General features: G+C 53.8%; 1 protein-coding gene across 4 annotated transcripts in view; it reads right to left on the reverse strand.

The window, feature by feature from the left end:
* Positions 1–24,134, reverse strand: part of WNK2 (WNK lysine deficient protein kinase 2) — a 100,409-nt gene that overhangs the window by 11,623 nt on the left and 64,652 nt on the right. The window contains exons 20-28 of one of the 4 annotated variants that reach the window (XM_041743981.1): positions 17,815–18,548; positions 17,473–17,542; positions 15,735–15,796; positions 14,962–15,653; positions 12,529–12,740; positions 11,667–11,855; positions 10,948–11,046; positions 5,712–5,756; positions 4,193–4,452 (exon numbers count right to left, since the gene is read on the reverse strand). In XM_041743981.1, the coding sequence (XP_041599915.1) occupies positions 4,193–4,452; positions 5,712–5,756; positions 10,948–11,046; positions 11,667–11,855; positions 12,529–12,740; positions 14,962–15,653; positions 15,735–15,796; positions 17,473–17,542; positions 17,815–18,548 (2,363 nt within the window). The remainder of the gene's footprint in view (positions 1–4,192; positions 4,453–5,711; positions 5,757–10,947; positions 11,047–11,666; positions 11,856–12,528; positions 12,741–14,961; positions 15,654–15,734; positions 15,797–17,472; positions 17,543–17,814; positions 18,549–24,134) is intronic. The other 3 variants (XM_041743982.1, XM_041743983.1, XM_041743984.1) reach the window with 3 other exon arrangements.

Raw genomic sequence — 24,134 nt, forward strand, 5'->3', positions numbered from 1 at the left:
GATGACCCTAAAGAAAACACACACAACTCATCCATGAATTCAGCGAGTTGCAGGATACAAAATCAGCTACATTTCCATACCCTAACAATGAACAATCTGAAAGGAAATTAGAGCAGTTATATTTACAATAGCAGAAAAATTATAAAATATTTAGGAATAACTTCAAGGAATTGAATGACTTACACACTGAAAGCCACACACCACCACCAAAGGAAATGAAAGAAGACATAAATAAATGGATCAACACCCCATGCTCATTAACTGAAAGACTTACATTGTAACTGTCAAAACTTCCCAAAGTGATCTACAGATTCATTGCAATCACTCTTAAATTCCCAATGGCCTTTTTTTCAAGAAGTAGAAAAACCCATCCTAAAATTAATATGGATTCTCAAGGGACCCCCCCCCCCCAATAACCAAAACAATCTTGAAAAATTAAAACAAAGTTGGAGGACTCATACTTCCTGATTTCAAAACTTACTACAAAGATATGAAAATCAAAATGATGTGATACTGGAAAAAGGACAAACATATATACCAAGAAACAGAACAGAGAACCAACCAAAGGTTGCAATAGACCTTTGCAAATATGGTCAATTCATAGTCACCAAGAGCACCAAGTCCATTCCATGGGGAAAGGGGAGTCTTTTCAACAAATGGTGCTGGGAAAATTCGTTATCCACATGCAAAAGCATGAAACTATACCCTTACTTCACACCATATACAGAAATTAAACTGGATAAAAGGCCTAAACATAAAAGCTAAAATTATTAAATCTTAGAAAGAAACAGGGAGAAAGTTTCACAACACTGGAGTTGGCAATAATTTCTTGGCTATGACATCAAAGACACTGTCCACAAAAGTAAAAGTAGATAAATTGGTCTTCACGAAAATTAAAAAACTTTTGTGCATGAAAAGACATTGTCCAGGGGCACCTGGGTGGCTCAGTCAGTTTAGCATCTGCCTTCCCCTTAGGTCATGATCCCGGGATCCTGAGATCAAGCCCCACGTCAGGTGCCCTGATCAGTGAGATTCTGCTTCTCCCTCTCCCTCTGGCCCTCCTCTCCACTCCTGTTTCTCTCTCTCAAATAAGTCTAAAAAAAAAAAAATACACAGTAAGAAAGCAATCCACAGAATGGGAAGAAATATTTGCAGATTACGTATCTGATAAGAGATTAAAATCCAGAAAATACAGAGAACTCTTAAAACTCAGTAACAAAAACAAATAACCGACAGGCAAAGGACCTGAACTACTATTTTCCTAATGGTCTACAAATGGCCAATAGGCGCATGAAAAGAGGCTCAACATCCCTGATCATCTTGGAAATAGTAAAGCCACAGTGAAATACCACAGTGGTATCAGGATGGCTACTATTAAAAAAAAAAAAATCAGAAAATAAAACATGTTGGCGAGGATGAGGAGACACGAGCCCTCGCCCACTGCTGCCCGGAATGCAAACTGCTGCCGCTGCTGTGCAAAACAGTTTGCGGTTCCTCAAAAAGTTAAAAATGGAATTACTACAAGATGCAGTGATTCCATTTCTGGGTATTCCTTCAAAAGAAATGAAATTCAGCAGGGACTCAATGTGGTACCTGCACACCTATTGATGGCAGCACTGCTCACAACAGCTAATGGGGAGAAGCAACCCAAGTATGAATCAGGAGATAAAAGGATGAAATGTGATGTGTACCTACACTGGGGTATTATTCAGCCTTAGAAAGGAAGGACATTCGGACACATGGTATAACATGGATGAACCTCGAGGACATAATGAGTGACACAAGCCAGTCACAAAGCGGATGAATACTGTAGGATCCCACTTACATAGGAACTGACAGCAGTCAGATCCACATGGAGAATTGTGGTTTCCAGGGGCTGCAGAAGGGGTGCAGGCATGGCCCCTTTACTTCCTTTCCAATGAGGACAGAGTCTCTGTTTTGCAAGATGAAAAAATTCTGGAGATGCATGGTGATGGTTGAACAATTATGAATGCTTAGTGTACCTAAAGCTAGCACTTGAAAATGGTTAAGATGGCAGATTTGATGTCATGCATTTCACAATAAAAAAAAATTGGGGAAAAAAATGAAGTGACTTTAAAAAAATTTTTTTTTAAAGATTTTATTTATTTATTCATGAGAGACAGAGAGAGAGAGAGGCGGGGGGAGGCAGAGACACAGGCAGAGGGAGAAGCAGGCTCCATGCAGGGAGCCTGACATGGGACTCGATTCTGGGACTCCAGGATCACACCCTGCGATGCAGGCGGCGCTAAACCGCTGAGCCACCCAGGGATCCCCCAACTTTAAAAAATTTTAATTGAAGCATGGTTGACATAAAATACTAAATTAGTTTAAGGTGTGCGACACAGTGATTCAAGATAAACGTACATCACGAAATGCTGACCCTGATAAACGACTGACGACACTACTGACTGTACCCCCTATGTACTTCTCAGCCCCCAAAGGAGTAATGCCCTGAGGCCACACAGCTACACCTTGGCAGCATTATGCTGAATGAAACACGCCAGCCAGGAAATGGCCACCACTACCCGATCCCACTTCCGTGAGGGACCTGGAGATTTGACAACACTCCATAGAAAGGAGAAAAAATGGTAATGGGGCCTGGATCAGCAGAGGGGGGGCGGGGGGGACTAGGGAGTATTTCTCAGTGAGAACTTTCGACCTGGGATGAAGAAGGTTGTAGAAACAGATGGTGTGATGGCAGCAAAGCCTCGTGAATGAGCAGAATACTAATGAATTACACACTTAAAAATGATTGAAATGGTGAATATTACGTTATACAGATTTACCACAGCAAAAAAATATTTTAAAAAAACCTTCGTAAGACTCACTGCCATTCAAACAAGGGGATTAGGGAGCTGGCAGTCAGGGCACGTGCAGACGGTGACCCCATGGGGTCAGGTGGCTGCTATTTCTAACACTGGGGGGTTTGAGGCCTTAGGGCTGCAGCTCTGGGAGGGACACTCTTCACTCGTCGCGTGGAGGGGACAGCGAGGCCTGGGTGCTGCCAGTGTGGCAGGTGCATGTGTAGCATTGTGGCGGCAGCAGCCAGCAGGGCAGATCAACGACTGGGCCGAAAAGCCAGTCCCAGCACATGTCAAAGAACTGAAAACACCCAGAGTTCGTCCTCTCACAAACTCAGGCCAAAAAGCAGTCCCAAAGAGATTCTGAGGGAACACAGGCCTATCTCGCTTCAAACCGCAGTGGAAATGACAAACTATTTTGAACTGAAGCTCAAAGGAAATGCTACATGTCAAACCCTCCAGGATCCAGATGGAAACCAGGACGAGGGTTTTGTAGAGGTTGAACGCCTGTCATATAAAACCAGAAAGGCGCTAAATCGATGACCAGCACACATCAAGGAACTTTCTAGAACAACTGCAACAAAAAGCAGCCCAGACACAGAAGGAGAGCACAGAAGGAGAAACTAACGACGCATAACAAGGGTCGTCTGAGCCACCACAAGTTCTCCGAGTTCTCCCAGGCGGGCCGCGGGGCACTGCGCGGGACGGCGAGGGGGCCACGCACACATCACCCATGTCAGGCCCAAAACACCTGACAAGCTGCCAAGATAGGATGTAATCAGCAGCTTTTGTCAGCTAATCTGAAAACTTGGATAAATTTAGGTATCTACCAACATGTTAAAAAAGCAGAGCTTAACAGAAAAAGTAGAAAATCCAAATGGCACAAAAAGTATAAACGAGGAAACTGGATCTGTGACAAAAACCTTACCCTCCGGGGGGGGGAGGGATGTGTGAAAAACACAGCAAAATGTCAGCCACCACGGGCAGGCAGGGCACACAAAATTTCACTGCGCAATTTCCAATGCTTCGGTATATTTGAAATTTTTCGAAATGAAAGGTCACAGGGGACCCTTCCCACACTCAAAAAAAAAAAAAAAAAAAAAAAAAACCCACCCAGAACAACAACTCCCAGGCCAGTTAGGCTTAGCCGTGACGCCTGCTCAATGTTTCAGGAAGAAGTAACATGGCCTGCACAGGCTCCTCCACGCGGAGCAGGGCACCTCCGCCAGAGGGGCTGCCAGGCGGGCACAGCCCCGTCCCCATCCCCGGGACGCATCCCACGGCTGCCGCCCCCCCCCAGGCCACGACCCCCCGTGCCCACTCCCGCCCAGCCCTCCGCCCTCCGCCCACACCCACTGCGCCCCACTTACAGCCCGCGCCTCCCCGGGGGCCGGGGGCCAGCCCGCCGTGGCCTCCATGCCGTGCAGCCTCTGGGTTTGCTTCAGCTGGTTGAGCGACGGCTTCAGCTGGGCGGCCCCCGTCGTCTTGCTCGTCCACTCGTCCACCAGCTTGTGCAGGTCATCCGTGAAGGTGCCCCTCTTGTTGTTGCTGTTGTTGGCCTGTGCCTGGACGTGCAGGGCGGGCTGGGCGCCTGGCTCGGGGCCCGGGACCAGGCTGCTGGTGGAGGACCCTGGGGAAGCACACACAGGCCACGTCGGGGACGCTGCGTTTGCCGGCCAGCCGCGCTCACTCTCAGTGTCTTGCTCAGGCCAGGCAACGCCTTGCTTCAGGAGATGGTCTGTGCTCGGGGGCCCATGCACCAGCGCCAGGCGCTCTGGAACGCTCCCCAGGCCACGAGGGGCAGGCTGTGCCGCGCAGCCGTCACCCGTGCTCGGCATCCACTGTGTGCCCACGCGGCCCAGGGCCCCAGACTCCCACACAGGAGGGAGCTCAGAAAATGCGGGCAGAGAGTCCCAAGGCCTCTGCGCTCCGGAGTGGAACGTGAAGCTCTGGGGAACAGGACGCTGCTGTCCACCCAGCGTAGGGCAACCGTGGGACAGGCCAAAGGGCTCTGTGGTTTGGAATTGAGGACACACCGCCTCTCCTCAGCAGAGCAGGTAGGGAGGTGCTGGCGGGGGTACAAGCACCCAAAGCCTTCCACTGTAGGCCCCAGGCCGGGAGCCATCTGCGGGGTGAGGCCTCCACTGGCAGAACAGGGAGGCCACGGGGAGGTCCGGGGCCATGGGTCAGGGGAGCTGGCCAGAGAAGGCACACTTGCCTACTTCACTGGAAGATTATGTTTCAATGTCCAACAGGGGACTTTTGTGTCCTCATCCCCAACATCCAATTTCTGGTTTGGCAATTTAGAATAAGCCAATTTGAAAATTCTCTGTATTAAAATGGCATAACGACCATCTCTTCAAACAAGCCGTTGCAAAATGTAGTGTGCGATGGCTAGCGATGGAAAAGCATGGACACAAACAGTTCAACATTAGTGATGGAACATCACACACACGGAGCTACTTCTACTGGAATGTTTCAGCCAGAAAAAAAAAAAAAAGGACAGGGGGAAAAAAAAAAAGGTGGGAGGTGAGGGCGGTGGGTGGCCCGGGTGGACAGATACCCATTTCTTCCCGGCATCTCTCCTCGGGGGCACTCATCTTTAGCACTTCAAGGACATACTCATTCCTACGGTTTTGGAAAAGGAGCCAATTAACGATGGGTCACGTGTACACGTTCCAGGGAAGGGGGGCGTCAGCATGTCCACCGGCCAGGACACAGGGACTCTAGGAGCCACGGAGACGCTAGGTGCAGCCGTGGGGGCCCTGGAGGGTGGGCGCAGGGCAGACACAGCCCCCACCCCGCGGCCACAGAGACCCTGACGCGCACTAGCCACATGAAAGCCCATGCGATGGAGAGCGGACAAAGGGTAAAAAACCCGATAATTACGACTGCTGTGCTCTTTGCCTAGACAGAGACGCTTCAGGGCAGACCCTGCAAGGGAAGAAGAAACGACACAAGACCACAGTGTTAGGCAGGACAGCACACACGGGGGACGAGCCACCACACTCTAAGCACAAGTCATCAGTGTGCAAGGAGGAGCAAAGGCCAGCGGTTCGGAGAGGGGACCAGCCACCTGGGCTACCCGGGCGGCCCCAAGTCAGTGTGCGGGTTCACGTGAGCTGCGCCGAGGGGCGGAGGTGCAGGGCCGGGCCCCAAGCTTCAGGTGGAAGTGAGTGTGTCTCTAAAAGCGTATTCAAAAAAAAAAAAAAGAAAGAAAAAGAAAAGAAAGAAGAAAAAAGGAAAAAAACAAAAAGAAAAAAGCAGCAGACCACTCGGTTTTCAAACAAGAGGCTTCAGGAGCCCCAGGGACTGAGGCAGAAAACCCCATAGAAGTCCACCAGGAGAGCTCTGAGAGCTGCAGGTTCCACCCAGCTGCACCCCCCCACCCCCACCCCGTCCCTGGGGGTGTGTTTTCCAAGTGCAAAAAGATACATTGTTTTGCAGGTTTGAGGCCAATAGGTGCCCATGGAGGGGAAAGCATGAGGGGTCCTATCTAGGAAGGAGGGGTGGGGCTGGCCCCAGGGTCCTGAACTGCTGCTGCCTCATCTGGTGCCCTGCGTCCATATGGACAGGCTGGAGGGCAGACGAGCTGGCCCTCTGGGGAGCAGGGTGGGTAGAGGGGGATGGGCAAAGATGAATCGGGCGTCCCCAAGGTCACTCAGCAAGGCTGCGCTGTCCAAAAAGGTCTGTGCTCCCTCCCTGGCCCCGCGCCCAGAGGGTGCCCCACACCCACGCCCAGGAAGGCAGCCTGCCACCCCATATTTGGGGAGAGAGCACAAAGGTCGGCAGGCCCAGGCTCCAAGTGAGCTGCTGCTATGTTAGCTCAGAGGCTGATGTGGGAAAAGGGGGCAATGCTCTGCGGGGGTCTCTAACGTGCAAATAAAAACGAGAGCGCCGAGCAGGAGTGGTCCAGGCCAGCTGTTCCCCAGGGGAGCTGCGACAGCTTTTGCTGGTCCATTTCCTGACTTGGAATCCTACTGGGAGCACCGGGCCCTCTGGAGGCTCCACAGCATGGGGGAATGGGGTTCTGGCTCTGAGTGTGCGGGCGCAGCCTTCCCCATCCAGATCCTGGGGCTCTACCATCCTCTGGGTCTCAGCAGCCCCATACAGATGGTCCAAGGATGAGGGACCAACCGGCCAGTCAGATCCCCACAGCCCCACAGCCCCACAGCCCCACAGCAGTGGGACCTTCCAAGGCTGATTCCCGCCATCTCCTTGACAATTAACGCTCAGCCAAGGAGCTGCCTGCTGGGAGCCCAGGCCTGTGCTCAGGGCCCCAGACTCGCAGGGGACACAGGGCCGGGTCCTTCGGCCACCAGCTGCCACACTCAGAGCTTCAGAGCCACACCAGCCCACAGAGGCCTCCACGCCATCCTGGGGCACGGCCCACAGTGAGCAGAATAGACACTCCCTGTCCTTGGTGAACCTTCAATCAGAAACTGACTGGATTGGCCTCTCCATGCCACGGTCATGCTATGCGGTGCAGCACAGGGCTGCAATGTCTGGGGAGGAGACTGCACTCAAGCCACCACCCTGCCCCCCCCCCCCCACCAGGGGCCCTGACCTCCGCCTCAGTGTCTGTGCCCTGCCCTAGACGCCCAGCTCCACTCACACCCCCTGCCAGCCGGCCTCGGTGCTACCCTGCCCACGGCCACGCATGGGACCTAAAGGAAACCATAGGAAGTCCATGTGGGGCAGGAGGTCTCCTGTACAGACTGCCGTCCTTAGCCAGGGCCTTGGGAAGAGCCGGCTGGAGGCCCCAGGAGTACCTGGGGAGCTTTGATCTGAGCAGGGGTGGCAGTGGAGAGCCACGCAGCTAGCTGTTGGGAAAGTGTTCTCCCGGCCTGTGAAAGGGCAAGGCTGACAGGCAGCGCCCAGGCCCGCGGTGGTGAGGCTGGCAGAGGCTGCCGCTGGTGTGGATGGCCTGCCCAGCCAGGCACCCCCGCCATCCAGACCCTGGCCTGGCTGCCAGGAGGATGCCTCAGGTAAAGCCCAGGTTCTTTGCTGAGGGCGGGGTACACAGTGGCCGGGCCCAGGGCTGCTCCACAGCCTCCAAACACTGACGAGGCTCACGGGGAGCTCCCTGCCCCGGGACAAGAGGCACATCTCCAAGCCTCGGCCTCACCCTGGACCGCAGCATTGGCCACCTAGTTCCGGGCCTGGAGACAGATAAGCTTCCAGCACTAGACGCCACTCGGGGCTTCTCTGCAACAAGCCATCAAGTCCTCACACGGCTGAGCAACCTGAAGCATGAAATGGGATCGTCCCTGCCCCGCCCTGCAGGGACAGCCCCAAGGATGTCCAGCTTGGGCAGGCCTTCGTGGGAGTGGATGCCCGAAGCCCCTCTCCACCCCCACTGCCACAGGTCCCTGCAGGGAGGGTGCAGGACAGCACAGGGGCAGGGCTGGGCCTGGGCCATGCAGAGTGGGAGCCTCCTGGGGAGTCCCAGGGACAGACCTGCTACAGCATGGATGGGCAGCGGATGGGCCCATGAGAGGAACAGAGTGGGCCCGATGCTCTGCGTGCAGACGCCCTGAGGTGCTGGCTCCTGCGCCAATTGGGTGAGCTGCAGCCAGAGGCAGGCAGGCCCGGCAGGTCTGGCAGCAGCTCCCACACAGATGCCTCTCAACCTGCCTGTACCCCCTGAACCCTGAACCATAGTCCCTGAGTCCTCCAGGCCCCCATCGGCCACAGGGAAGGGTCTGTGCTTTGTGGGGTCCGGTCCCTCCCTCGCAACAGCAAGCCTGTCCGGGTGCCCACCCCAACAGGGCACCCATGCCTTGCCCTCTGCATACTTCCTCCACGGCCTGGGGTCCCCTCCAGATCATCTGGGCCCCTCCCCAGCTTGTCTCTGACCTGGTCTGCGTGCTCTCACCATCTCTGAGCACCAAAGAACTGGGGACTGTTTTCTCTACTTTGTAACTTAACCCAGGACTGTTTTTCCAGAGTCTTGTCACCTGTTCTGCCAACAGAAAACTTCTGGGCTTCGTGTCTAGCTGCACCCACAGCCCATAGCTGCGCCCTACCCTCTCGGCTGGCCTAGATCCCAGGGACCTGGGCCCCAGGCATACACCCTTGGGGTCTTCCTGCAGCCCTGCCCTGAATGCTCTTCTCTCAGCCCTTGGGGTGGTGCCTAGGCTTTACCAGGCACCCACACAGTGTCCTCAGGCCTCCAAGCACCCCAGTCACCAGGGAGCCAGTTGGTGCTGGTCCCCGAGGAGCCTGGCAGTCTGGGCAGACACCGGGGCACATGGCGCGTCTTTGCACACCCATAGGCCACGCGTCTGCAGGTGAGCCAGGGCCACCATTGTCCCACATGCTCCTGACCAGCAAACCCAGAGCATGCAGGTACCATGCCGTGGCCAAGACCAGCAAGGGCCCAGCCGAGTCCTGCCTGAAAAGGGCCACATCAAAACAATGACATCACTGAGCCCATAGCCCCAGCGAAGACCAGGCCGGCTGGGCTGCACATACCACCACCTATAACCAGCCCCACTGGCCCAGGCATCCCGTCTACCACCAAGCCCTGCCCTACACATTCTTCTCGGCCACAGACGGAAGTAAAACCTAAATCATACATCCCTGCTGTGCCTCCATTTTCTAAAATCTTAGAATAATCACAGTAAAACAAACGAAAACCCTAAAGCAAGAATGCAGAACCACGTGGATACAAATGTGGATGGGGACGACCTCACAGGGGCACAAGGTGCCTGACCGCTCGCACCTGTTTACCCCCCACACCTGCTCTGCCAACCCTGCTTCCCGTGCCTGACCCAACGCCGCAGCCACCTGTCTGATCGCAAGATGCCTGGAGACCCAGGGGCCCTCTCCCCGGGCCCCAGGGGACAGCCATGCACACCCGGGCAGAAGGGGATCCACAGTGAGCGGGGAGCAGGATGCACTCAGTCCCCACCCCCACCCTCCTCAACTCACAACTAAGAGGCTTAGCTGGGCCATGGGCTAGGAGACCCCGGAGGGTCCCTGGGAATCCCTGCAGCTGTGTCTGTGACCTGTACTGCCTGGGGGAGGGTGACACAGCCCCCTGATGGGGATGGATGACCACTGTGGATGTGGCCTCAGGTCCTGACAAATACAATGTATCTTTATTGTACCAGCAAAAAGCCACGTGCCCCAAACCAGCATTTCGAACCCAATTGATAGCTTAATTTTTGGTTTAAAAATCAAAAACCTGAAAGCCCCTTTCCCCCCCCAGCTTTGGATTCATTTTCCAATTGTTCTGAGGGATAAAATAACGTGGTAAGTAAGGCCCTGAGCCATGCACCCTTTCTGGACATGAGTCCCGGGTGCCAGCTGGGAGGGCATTCCAGGAACCCGAGGGCCAGTGGGGCAAGGCTGGAGGAGGGGAGTGACTGTCTTGATGTCTGAGGTCTGGGAGGGCAGGGGGTACACAGGGTACTGGGCTCCAGCCAGAGAGTGGCAGGGGCCAGAGGGAGAGCCAGCGCGGGGGCTGGGACTTGCTGGGGCACCGAGAGGTTCCCCAGGTGACCAGAGCGGGGGCGGGAGGGCTGTCCTAGCTGCAGCACCTTCTCTCAGCCTTTCCACATGCAGGGAGCGGGCATGGGGTCACGCTGCGGAGTGCTGCGGCCCTTGTACAGAAGTCACGCCCTCCAGGGACCTTCTAGAACTGTCTCAGCTCGCTACATGCATGTCTTCAGAATCCAGACACGTGTGAGACACACCATGCGTCTAAAGAAGGCCGGGGCTGGCTTTTTGTTGTCGCTGGAGCTGGGGACAGCGGACGTGTATATGCGCCACGATTGCAACACAAATCAAACTACGTCCAACGTAAAAAATACGAAATCAAACAAACGGGTGAGGAGGAGAAAAACGCAGAGCGCTGTGGGGGCTTGGGGCGGGGTGCCTGAGGCTGGGGGCGGGCGCGCCCCTGCACATGCTTGCGGGGCCGGGCGTGAGCCGCGGGCATGCGCGGGCGCGATCCGGGGCTCTGCGCGGGGCAGGGACGGGTGGCTGCGGTGGGAGGGGAGCGTCCTACAGAACGTATGGAAGGTGATGAAGACTGGCGGGGGGGGGGGCGGGGGGGGGGCGGGCGGGGAGAAACCAAGGGCCAGGAGGTGGTAAAATACAAAGAACAAATACAGACAGATGGACACAGACACGGGTCCAGTGAGGAATCGAGCGCGAGGTTTGCTACTAGACTTATAGGTCAGTCTCTCAGACGTTGGGTGGTAAACCGTCCAGCCTGCAAATGAATATAGAGGGAAGAGAACAGAGAGACAGGCATCAAGTACAGTCTCTGGGATCCCTGCTACACACCACCAGCCACGGGAGCCTCGTCTCTTAGCGGCCACGGCTCCACCTAGCCCAGCCCGGAGGCCCGCAGCCACCGACTGCCTGATGGAAAGCAGGCCTCGCGGCGGCCCGAGCAGCAACCTGGGTGGGCGTGCGGGGCAGGTGGCGGCGGGGTCGCCACGGCGTCTCTGGACAGAGATGCTGGGGAGAGCACCCCCCGCGCGGCTGCCGCACCCACGGCACAGGTGACGACACTTCCTTGTCCAGGCAAACCCGCTCGGGCGCTGCGCCCTCATCCCCCCCTGGCCGTCCCTCCTGACAAAGGCCCCGGGGCGGCGGGGGTGGGCGGAGGGCCAGCGCCCAGGGACCGACGCCTCGTCTGACCAGAGCACGCCTCCCTCTGGGCCTCACACCGCCAGACTCGGTGCTGGGTGGGCCGCCCACTGTCCTCACTCCAGGGCTACAGCTACTGGTTTCTCCTCAAGACGCCTGTGTGCCGCCGGCGCCCCTCTTACACCTCGGGGCCCTGCGCACCTAGCACATGCTCAGAGAGGGCAAGCTGGCAATCACCTGGGCCGTGCGCTCCGCCTCCGTCAGTGGCTAAGCCGGAGCAGATGTCTGCAGACAGGGAGGCCCGCACGGAGCAAGGCTGCTGAGTCTGAACTGCCTTCCCACTCGGGTCTGAAGCTGCTGCGGGCCCTGCCCCGGCGTGGGCAGGGTCCTTAGCAGGAGGGGCTCTGCTGCAGTCTGACAAGTGACCTGGGGGAGGGGGAGAAGGGGCGACAGGCACAGTGAGGCGCTGCAGGTCAGACCAGCCAGCGCGGAGTGCCTCCTACCTCCCTGTTCATTGCTGGGTGACCTTGGGGAGGCACTGGAGTCCCTGCAGCCAACACACAGGGGTCAGGAAGGTGAGGGACAATGACCTTGGTCTCTGCCCGTCGCCAATGCTGCGGCAGGCCTACCATGTGCCAACACAGCGCGAGGACCATGGCACACATGGGAGGGCACACCTGGGCTCAGAGGCCTGCACACCTGCTCACTTTAACTGGGTTCCAGTTAGCATTAGGAACCATCCTGGCATTCACGTCATCTGTCACCTGCAGTTCCCGGACACACACTGCGCTCACAGCTGGCTTCCTGGTGGGCACACCGGGGGGTTCCAGCCCCAGAAGGCACCCCCTATCCCGCTCCCTGAAAGGAGCTGCTCTATTCCCACATTCTACGGGTGACAGGAAGCAGCCCCAGACCCAGGCAGCACCCTGGAGGGTGGCAAACTGGAGAGAGAGACCCTGGCCCCTCATACCTGCAAAGGCGGGTCTACTCCAGCGAAAGGAGACCCAAAAAGAGGTCTTTGGGGTGTGGGCAACTGCCTCCCGCCTGCCGGCCCAGCCCCCTACAGCCCCAGCCCCACCGCAGCCACGAGGACACAGACCTGTGCTGGAAGCCACAACCTTGAGCTGCTGCACCAGCGGGTTGAGCAGCTTGCCAGCCTTCAGCTTGCTCTTGCTCTTCCTCCTGCGGCCAGCGGGAGGGGCCGTGTGGAACAGGCCTAGGTTGGGGGGCAGCGGCTTGCCCAGGCGGCGGTACAGGGCCTCGATCTCTTGCTTCTGCTGGCTCTGCAGCTCTGAGATCTCCTTCAGGTGCCTGCAAGAGGGGAGGGGGGCAGGTGGGCATCATGGTTGTTGCAACACCGGCTGTTAGGGGAGTCCCCAGGGGTGGCAGGGCAGAGGACATGCGGGAGAGCTAGAGGGGCCCATTGGGGGTCTCCTGCGTGTACACGCCCAACACAGAAGGGCCTGAGGAAGAGCCCCAGGAGATTCGAGTTTTTGGGTGGCCTATCTCACAAAGCTGTGGCTTTCAGTGGCCAGGAAGCAGGGGACAGATAAGTTTGCATACCTAGGCTCCCAACACATACCCTACACATAAATCCAAGTGAACAGAAAAACTATCAGTGCTCAGAACAGAGCGGCTGCCTCAGCCCTTCCAGGAACACATGTCACTTCCTCTGAGCCAGGGAATGAGAGGTGGGACATTGCAGGTTAGGGTCTCCTCAGCCAGGGACCTGGGCTTCCCGGAGCTACCGCCAGGGGGGCTCCCAGCATAGGCAACGGCACCCCCTGGATACACGGGTGTGAAGCGGCCATGAAGACCCAGCTGCAATTACTGACTGAGGGTGATGGAAGTTTCTAGAACAAAGTAGAGAAGACTCCCTAGGGGATCTGCTGAGCCAGTTCCCTGCCATTGTGCTCGCCTGCCTGCTCACCCGCCAGAACTCTGGGGGCCTGATGCCAGCCCCTCAGCTGTGTCTGCTGGGCCTGGGTGCTTGGCTGCCCTGGGTGCCCCAGCTACCCCGGCCAGGGCGCTCAGCCCCTCAGCCACACCCCAGCCCATCTCGTCAATGCATGGCTGGGAAGCAGCTGCTTCTCTGGGCTGGACTACAGGAAGCAAATTCTGATTTTTACCTTTTATCTTCAATGCCTGCCAGACTTTAGGAAAATGATTCTATACAGCAAACTACCTGTTGTGTCAGATTAGCTTCTGACAAGGTGATATTTAGGTGAAATTGCTGAGGGGGAGAGAGATGCCACCATCAGGAGCACCTGCCTCAGAAGGACCATGAGGGGACTGCCATTCCGAGGTCTCAAAGCCCAGGGCTCCTGGGTCTCTAAGAACCACAAGTGCCCCGCCCCGGGGTACCCATGGGGTCTGAGGAAACTACCTTCTAGCAGGTGCCATCAGCTTCCCTCAACTTAGTTACAGAATCTCCCTGCCCCTCCATGGTCCCTCCTTCCCACCAGGATCCACAGCCCGCCCCCCACCCAGGCAAGAGCCTGGACTTAGGGACGCCTGGGTGGCTCAGTGCTTGAGCATCTGCCTTTTTGGTTCAGGGCATGATCCTAGGGTCCTGGGATCGGGTCCCACATCCGGCTCCCTGTGAGGAGCCTGCTTCTCCCTCTACCTATGTCTCTGACTTTCTGTGTCTCTCATGAACAAATAAATAAATAAAATCTTAAAAAAAAAAAAAGAGTCTGGACTTCCTCCCCCTCAGACTCCCCAAACCCTTCCTAGGTGGCACCTCTGGACTTACCCCCCCGCCACCTCCAGCCCCACCCCCTCAGAGCTCTCCTGGTAGCTTCCTCTAGACCTCTGCTCCCCTACCCCGCTCCCCTCCCGGCGGGTTCCCAGGGTGACCCCCCCCCCAGAGTGAGAGTGTACAGACCAAATCCCCTGCTCCTCCACAAGGACATCCATCCCAAGACCAAGCGCCTCCCTGAGTGTCTCCAAGTCCAGTGCCCAGGGCACCAGGAAGAGGGACTACAAGTGCCTGGCAAATGCCTTAGGGTGGGTCCTGGGACCCTGTCTGGGACAGGCCCCAGGGAGGGTGGGGCGTGGGCTGAGCAGGTGGGAGGAGGGCAGGGAAGGACTGGGTAGGGGAAGGTGGGGCAGGGGAGGGTGGGTGGATAAGGGAGGTGGAGATGGGCCGGAGCAGGTGGGAGGAGGATGGGGCATGACGGGGTAGGTAGGGGAGGGTGGGGCCGGGGAGGGGTGGGGTGGGGCAGGACTGGGTAGGGTAGGGCTGGAGTGGGGTGGGGCTGGGCATGGGGTGGGGGGCGGGGCGGGGCGGGGCAGGCAGGTGGGAGGAAGTTGACTTCTGCCCCTCCCCACTGTGCACACCCCCATGCACAAGGCCAGATGCTGGAAGTCTGCATGGCATAGTGTCCCCGCACAGCGGACAGGTCACACTTGCTGGGGGAGAACGCGGGCCCACGAGGGCCAGGTGGGGACCAGGGAGCAGACCCACCCCCAGCACAGGACCCGGCTGCGGACATCTCCCTGAGCCCCATGGACCCTTCTCAGGACCTACTTCTCCCGGAGACTCTGCAGCTCCTTCCTGATGTCCGCATCCTCGATCTCCGAGTCATTGTCACTGCTGATGTAGGATGACTGGGAATGGAAGGAGGTCACGCTGATGGTGGGCACCTTCACGGCCGTCCTGCTGGGTGTGTCAGGACCCGGGGAGCCGGCCCGCGAGGGCCTGTGCAGGAAGGCGGTGGCCCTCTTCACCAAGTCGCTGGCCACGCCACCACCACTGACAGGCAGGGAGGCATGCTTCTGTGCAGGGGGCCGCCTGCGTGGACACTCGTCCCCAGAGTCGCTGGACACCGGCTCGCCCACGCCCACCTCGATGGACGAGGCTGTCTGCGCCCGCCGGACTGCCAGCTTCACGTCGGGGCTGTGGGGGGCCTCCTCCAGATACACATCGGGCGGTGCTGAGTAACGCAGGCTGTGGGGGGAGCCCAGGGTCCACTCGTCCTGCGTGCTGACCACCGAGAACCGGCCCACGGTTTTGGCTGGCGAGCTGCCCTCCTGCTGTCCTGGGTGCTTCTGGGGGGACTCTGGGGCCAGAGAGCCCCGTGTCTGGGGGTGGCTGGCCTGGCCATCCTTGGTCCCTGTCCCCAGGCAGCTCTGCAGAGGCTTGGCTGAGGCTTCCCCAGGGGCCCCCCCACTGCGGTCTGCAGGCTCTGGATATGCAGGCAAGGCAGAAGCAGCAGCATCCTTGAGATGAAAAGGGAAGGTTAGCACACCAGCAGAGAGGAAACCCTGCCACCTGCTGGGTGCCCGGAGAGCCCTCTTTACCTGGGGGGCACCTGGCGCTGAGGGCAAGCCAGACACCATCACTTGGCTCAAAGATGACTCTGCTGTAGGAACATCAAAATCATTACTCAGGCTGGTGTGCAGGATGATGGCAGAGCAGGTGCCTCAGGCAGAATCAGATCAGTGGGAGGGCAGGCTGACCCCTCAGGGAGGGGACCCCGCTGGATGTGTGCTCAGCAACTAGGAAAGCTAAGGGTCAGGAGACACCAAATGACGGGGAGGGGAGGACGGGTAGGCCTACCCCCACTCAGGTCCCCAGGGGCACCTGCTCCAGAACCTCAGGACAGCCATGCCCTCCACACACCTGATGACCATCACCTGTCCCACCTGTCACTGCTAACATCTGACAGTGTCCATCTGTGTCACCTGTCATCTCCACACCTGAGGGCCTCCCTGACATCTCTGAAGATAAAGGGTCTCGTGAGTCCTGCATCCACAGAGCCAGTTCCTAACCCTGATGCTCCTGTCTGGGAAGGACCTGCCATTTAGGGCTGTCTCCATCCCCCCATCTACAGAGTGTGGATGCAGCCTGGCATTCCTGATCCCCTTCCCAGGACTGCTGAGTGACAGGGCAGCAGGAGCCATGGGCAGACAGGGACTGTGGGTCAGCCCACGGTCAGGATGACACGCTTGTAGCGGGGGTGACAGCTGCCGGCAAGGTTTGGGGAGACCCAGACCCAAATGCCACACACCCCGAACCCACAGGCAATGCCTGATGGCCCTCCTCACATCCCTGCAGTGGGGACCACCCAACCTGTCTTTGCACAGCTCCGGAGGGGTGGGGGTTTACTGTCGATCATGCTCCCTCTCTTTCTGGACAGCTCTGACCTCCAGAAACGTTCACCTTTTCCAAACCACAGTGTGTCTCCTTAGAACTGCCCCCCAAGGCTGGCACTCTGGGAGGAGTGGATGTGGGGGCGGCTACAGCACTGGAGGTCTCTGTTGTGGACATCTTCTCAAGCACAGCAGTCAGGGGATGGAGCGTCCCTTCCCCAGAACATTCCTACTTCACCCTGACCCTTGCTTTCCTGGGTGCACACCATGTGCTGCAGCTTCTGACCCCAGTGCTGGCTGTCCCCAGCCCTCTATGGTGTGACACTGAGAACACAGCATCCAGGGGTCCAACCAAAACCCAGCAGACTGGTCCCCTCCCTCTGCAGATGGGGACCCCACTGACACACACCCAGGGTCCTCGTGCAAGGCCAGTTGATCTGTATCTTGCTAATCTCCCAAGGAATGCCAGGCCAAGAAGAAACCCCAGACCCTACAAGGTCAGACTGACACCCCTGGGCTGAGACAGAGGTGTTCAGGTAATGAATGAGCCCATAGAGACGCACAACGCCCGGGACCCTTGGAGGATTGGGGAATGTGGTGGCCACAGCCCTGCAATCTTCTGAAGAAACGTGGGGCTGGGGACCGCTGCCAGAGCGCTCAGAGTGTACCGGGCAGTGGGACAGTCCCTGATCGCACCCTGACACCAGCCATTCAGGGTTTTACCCATTTCCATGGAGGACTTTCCCACCTCAGGGCCTGAGTACATAATGGTCTGGGGGAACACGGTGGGTTTTCACTAACACATCGTGAGGGCTCCTGCTAGGTCTGAGTCCCACCCAAGGTGCTCTGGGGATGCAGGATGGAGAGGCAAAATGGTCTGGGGCAAGGAAGGCTGGTGGCACCCCACGAGCACTGGGGATCTGATGGGGGGTTTGGGGCTCATTACCTGTCATTGGCAAGGACCCGGCCTGCTCCAGTGCGGCCCCTGGCCCCGAGGTTGTTTCTGACTTTCCCAGCTGGAGGAAGACATGGAAATGGCCATGAGCCTCGCCACTGACCCCTGTGGCTAAGCAGCGAGTCTCCTGTATAGAGGCTGGGCTCCCCCCTAGGCCGCCCTGGCACAGCCGGTCCAGGCCGGGTCCCAACCCCACACACACATGTCCCAATTCCCCAAGTGTGGCACATTTGCAACACACACAAGGGTGGCCTCTGAAACTAGACTGCTGGGGCCGAGAGGGGCAGCTCTGTGTGCCTGGGATGCCTGCCTCCCCGGGGGGCCAGGACTCACCACGGACTGGGGCTCCAGGGTCAAGTCTCTATCTCCCACCTCCACAGGGGTCCCGGCCGAGGCTGAGGAGGTGGACACATGTTCCTGGTAGAGCAGAGTTCGCAGCTTCTCATCCAGGCTCTTGATGGTACTATCCACGAAGCCCACCCTGGGTGGTGGCCCCTCTCCATCAGACTCCAAGGCTGAGGGCGGCTGGGGGGCCACAGTGGGCCCCAGTGGGGGGCTGGGGAGCTGGGGGGTGGCCAAGCTCATGGCCCCCACTGCAGAGGGGAGTGGGGGTTGGGGCTGGCCCAGAGCAGGCTGAGGGGTCCCACTGGGGGTGCCCTGGGCAGTGGCCTCCCTGGCTGAGGCGGGCTCTCCCAAACCCGTGGGGTAACGGGGGGCCTCCAGAGGTGGGACACAAGGCCCTCCGCCTGCACCCAGAGGCTGCACGGCCAGCGGGATGTCTTGAGTCTCTGCCAGCAGCTGGGGGGTGTCACGCTCGCTGGCCATCCCCTGAGAGGTCCCTGGGGCCCCTGCCAGCACAGCAGTCCCCATGGCTGGGTCTGGCTTGGGGCTGGCAGCTGGTGCAGCCGGGTCCTGGGGCAGAGCAGTCACAGGAGGGGAAGATGGCATCAAAGGGGCTGATGTGCCACCAGGGGTGTCCCTGGGGCCTGCTTGGCTCAGAGTTTGCAAACTGGCTGGGAAGCTGGATTTTTCCTTTAAGGGCAGCTGATCTTTACAGGGTGCTGTGTCTGGAAGAAACAGGAGAAACCAGCCTGTACCCGCCTCCTACAGTCCTACGTACCTGGTGCTTCTCTGGCCAGGAGGCCTCCTATGACCTGAGGCCCTGCACAGTTCTTCTTGTCCTTGTGTTCAGTGCACCGACTTCACACACAGGTGGCCTGGGGCACCTCCCGCAGTCCTGCAGCCCCCCACCCCGGCTGTGCCCCCTGGGTGGCACAAGCACACCCACCCCCTTCCCTGAGGTTCTCCTGTAGCACTAGGACATCAGGCACAGCCCGCGCCTCCGGTCACAGCCGCTGGGGGCGCATCCCAGACACGGCAAGGTGTGCAGGTAGGGAGCCCCCCACACCCCTGTCCTGCCCAGAGCGAGCAGAAACTTCCCACCACCTGGCTTGATAGGGTTAGAAGCAGATAACACCAGCGTCCTGCTAGGGGCTGGGAGGGGGTCCTGGGGAGGCACCGGGAGCTAGTGATGGAACAGCGCCTGAGCCTGGGAGCCTCAGAGGATGCAGGATGGCCTGTGTCCACAACTGATGTGTCCTTTGGAGCCTACTTTATGTAAAACTGCATAAAACAAAAATGAGAAGCTTACAAAGGAGCCATTGGGGAGCAAGAGCACCAGGATTCCCCACCCCCAGGTGGAGGCTGCCCCGGTTGTCACTACAGCACCGCCCCCTAAACACGTGCTGTCATGCCACAGGACATTTGGCCTAATTCTGACACCATATGAGCGACCTCACATTGGTTCTTCTCTGTGGGGTTTCTCTCTCACCACTGGATCTGGGACATGCATCCACACCTAGCTGAGGTTTTCTGATGGACAGTTCTTTATGTGCATGGGATGAGTACATTTTGCTGCCTACCTGTATTCTAGATATCTTCTCTCACGTGGCATGTTGCCCATTTGCTCCATTAGTGGTCTTTCAGGGAACAATACTTCCTAATTGAACGTACTCAAATTTAACTCTTAGCCAGTCTTTCCTTTAGCACTTTTTGTGAAGATGTTCTCCAACGTCACGATTACATTGAGATTCACAATCCAGTTGTAAGGAGTTTAATAGCATGAGGTTAGAAGCCAGGATTACTCTCCCAGGGTGCATAGCACAAGTGTATTTCCGGGCTGTTACATGTCTCTGGTTTTATGTCAATACCACACTGTTTTGATTACTGTAGCCCTCTGTAATTTAGTTCAAAATCAGGACATGAGATGCCTCCAGTTTTGTTCATTTTTAAGATTGCTTTGGCTACTTAGGGCCTTTTGTTACTCCATATAAATTTCAGGATTGTTTATTCTATTTCTGTGAAAATGCCATTCGTATTGGTATTGCACTGAATTTGTAGATGGCTTTGGGTAGTACAGATATTTAACAATATTAAGTATTCCAATCCAAGAACATGGGATGCCTTTCCATTTATTTCAGCCTTTTTCATCATTTTCAGGTCTTTCACCTCCCTGGTGAAATTCATTCCTAAGTATGCTATTCTTTTTGATGTTATTGTGAATGGAATTGCTTTCTTATATAATTTTTTCAGATAGTTTGCTATTAGTGTATAGAAGTGCAACTGATTTTTACATGTTGATTTTGTATCCTCCCACTTCACTGAATTCATTTATTCCAACAGGTTTTGATGGAGTCTTTAAGGATTTTAGATGTAAGATTGTCATCTACAGAGGCAATTTTGCTTCCTCCTTTCTGATTTAGAAGTCATTTATTACTTTTTCTTGTCTAATTATTCTGGTTAGAACTTCCAGGATAATGTTGAACAGAAGTGGTGAGTGGGCATCCTTGCGTTGTTCCTAATCCAAAAGGAAAGCCTTTGGCTCCTCACCACTGAATATGATGTTAGCTGTCGCTTTGTCATATAAGACCTTTATTATATATAAATACATTCTTTTAATATTGTATTTATAGAAAGCTTTACCATGAAAGGATGTTGAATTTTGTCAAATGCTTTTTATCTGCATCTGAGATAATCATATGATTTTATCCTTCATTCTGTTGATGTGGTGTATCATTTATTGATTTACCCATATATTGAACCATTCCTGCATCTCAGGAGTAAGGCCCACATGATTGTGGTTATGATTCGTTTAATGTGCTGTTGAATTCAATTTGCCAGTATGTGGCTGAATTTTTTTGCATCTATAATATTCATCAAGGATACTGGCCTAAAATTTTCTTTTCTTGTAGTGTTCTCTGGCTTTGGTATCAGGGTAATGCTGGCTTGATAAAATGAGTTTGGAAGTGTTCCTTCTTCAATATTTTTGGGAGAGTTTGAAAAGGATTAGTGTTAATTCTTTAAATGTTTGGCAGAATTGGTCAGATGGGTGTCTGACTCTTGATTTCAGCTCAGGTTGTGATCTCAGGGATGTGGAATTGAGCCGCATGTCAGGCTCTGTGCTCAGTGCAGATTCTGCTGCTTCAGATTCTCTTTCTTGCTTCCCCCCTCCCCTCAACTTGCACTCTCTCTTCGCTTGAAATAAATAAAATCTTAAAAAATAAATGTTTTGTGAAATTCACCAGTGGTCTGGACTTTTCTTTGTTGGGAGAGTTTTGATTATTGATTTAATCTCCTCACAGTTATAGATCCATTTAGATTTTCTATTTTTCATGATTTTAATCTTCGTAGGTTGTGTGAGTCTAGAAATTTATTTTTTTCTAGATTATCCAATATGTTGACATATAACTGTTCATGGTAGTTTCTCTTGATTCTTTGTATTACTATGGAATTAGTTGTGACGTCTCCTCTTTTGGTTCTGATTTTGACTTTTTTGTCTTAGTTTAGCTAAACGTGTGTCAGTTTTTACCTTTTCAAAAAAGCTTGTTCTTCATTTATATTTTGTATTGTTTTTCTGGCCCATTTATTTCTGCATTTATCTTTGTTGTTTTTTTCCTTCTGCAAACTTTGGGGCTTACTTTGTTTTCCTTTTTCTAGTTCTTGGAGGTGTGAAGTGGGGTTGTTTCTCGTCTCTTAATGTAGACTTTTATAACTACAAACTTTTCTCTTAAAACTGCTTTTGCCACATCTCAAAACTCTTGGTATTTACATTTGTCTCAAGGTACTTTATTATTTCTCTTTTGATTTTTTCTTTGACCCACTGGTTAAATTTGTTAAGACTGGTTTCATGATCTAACAAAATGATCTATCCTGGAGAACTTTCCATGTACTTTGAGAAGAATGTGTATTCTGCTATTGTTTGAGGGGGAAGGAGGTATTCTGTACGTTCCTGTTAAGTCCATTTGTTCTAATTTGTTCTAAATTTGTGTCATTCCAGTCAGTATTTCCTTATTGACTTTCTATCTGATCTTTCCGTTGTTGGAAGTGAGGTGTTTAAGTCTACACTATGTCTTTTGATTGGATAACTTAATAACTTATGTATAAAGTAATTATTGATAAGTAAGGACTCACATTGGGAATCCCTGGGTGGTTCAGTGGTTGAGCGCCTGCCTTCAGCCCAGGCCATGATCCTGGAGTCCCGGGATCGAGTCCCACATCAGGCTACCTGCATGGAGCCTGCTTCTCCCTCTGCCTGTGTCTCTGCCTCTCTCTGTGTGTATCTCTCATGAATAAAAAAAATCTTTAAAAAAAAAAAAGAATTACTTTAAGGACTCACTATTGCCATCTTATTGTTATCTGGCTGTGTTATAGTTCTTTTATGACTTTCTTCCTCTCTTGCTATCTTCCTTTGTGATTTGATGATTTCTTGTAGTGGCATGCGCTGTTTCCCTTCTTTTATTTTATTAGAGCTATCTGTGATACCTATGAACCTTACATTAAAAATCTAGTTATTTCTTAAGCTGATAACTTCAATTATATATTGAAACTCTACACTTATACTCCCCCACACACATTTTGTTTTGATAACACAATGTATATCTTTTTAATATTTTACATCTACTAAAAATTATAACTTAGTTATTTTTAATACCTTTGTCTTTTAACATCTATACTAGATTTAAGTGAATCACACACACAACCATCATATTCTGAATGACTGTACTTTCCTCAGTGAGTTTTATATTTTCATATTACTAATTAGTATCCTTTCACTTCAGCTTAAAGAACTCTCTTTAGCATTTCTTTAAGATATAGTGGTGCTGAACTCCCTCAGCTTTTATCTGAGAAAGTTTCTTTCTCCTTCATTTCTGAATGAGTTTTGCCAGTATTCTTAGTTGTCAGTTTTTTACTTTCAGCACTTCAAATATATCATTCCATTCTCTCCTGACCTGCAAGGTTTCTGCTGAGAAATCTGCTGCAAGTTTGTACATAGTCACTTGTTTGAAATGAAGTGGGGGTTTTCTCTATGCCTTCTTGCTTTCAAAATTATCTGTCTTGAGTTTTGATAATTTAATGTGTCTTAATGAAGTTTTCTTTGGGTTGAATCTGTTTGGGGTCCTGTGAGATTCATGTGCTAGATGTACATAGTTCTTCCTAGATTTGGGAATTTTTAAAATAAGCTTTCTGCCCTTTCTTTCTTTCCTCTTCTGGGACTCCCACAATGCAAATATTCATTGCTTGATGGTGCTCCATAAATCACATAGGCTTTCTTCATATTTTTTTCATTCTTTTTTCTCTTCTGATAATGTAATCTCAAATGACCTGTCTTAATGTTCAAATTCTTTCTTCTGCTTGATCAAGTCTGTTCTTCATGCTGACTACTGCATTTTTAAAATTTTTCCTTCATTGTTTTCTTCAGCTTCAATATTTGTTTGGGTCTTTTCAAAATTTCTGTTTCTTTATTGAATTTCTCATTTTCCTCACATACTTTTCCCTTGATTCTGCTGAGTTGTCTACATATATTCTGTGTTAAAAATAAAACTGTGACTTATTTTACCAGCAGAAATGGGTTAATTTGGGAATAAGACAGAACTGCAGTCTGGCACAAGCAAGCTATGGCAAAACCATAGGCAAGTCAGGAGAACAAAGGAGATGAGGCTCTTTCAGAGAGGAAAGGGGGTGCAGGGAGGGGCTGTTGTAAACTAAAAGTCCCCTGGAGTGAACTGGGTCCTGGAACCCAGGAGTGGCTTCTCTTTGGCTGGGCTGTGGCTGCCTCTCATTGGCTGGGCTGTTGCTGGGAAGGAAGAAAGCTTCCTCTCTCCTGCTGGGGTAGTAAGGTAGTATCCACCTGTGCGGTCCTCTCTTCCAGGTGGGTCTGCAATTGGAAACCAGTTCTTGGTATGAGAGCTCCCCTGGCAACCTCTGAGCTCCATTTTATTTTGTTTCCTCGTAGCTCACCGAACTTCCTTAAAACAGCAAATATGAATCCTTTGACAATTCATACATCTTCAATCCTTTGGGGTCAGTTACAGGAAAAGTATTGTGTTCCTTGGGAGCCTGGCAGCATCATTTCGGTGCTTCTTATAGCCTTGTGTTGCTAATTTTGCATTTGATAAAGCAGCCGTCTCTTGCAGCCTTTACAGATGGGCTTTGATAGGGAAAGACCACCTGTGAGTGGGTGCAGGCCACCAGCTATGTGGTTCCAGCTGCAGGACAGGCCCAGTAGTGCGATCTCTGTGCAGATCTATGAGCCAAGGTGAGTATCAGCACAGATGGCAGGGACCCTCACCTGCAGGTGCTGTGGAAGCTGTTGG

This window comes from Vulpes lagopus, chromosome 2 (genome assembly GCF_018345385.1).
Source record: "Vulpes lagopus strain Blue_001 chromosome 2, ASM1834538v1, whole genome shotgun sequence".
NCBI classification, from domain to species: domain Eukaryota; kingdom Metazoa; phylum Chordata; class Mammalia; order Carnivora; family Canidae; genus Vulpes; species Vulpes lagopus.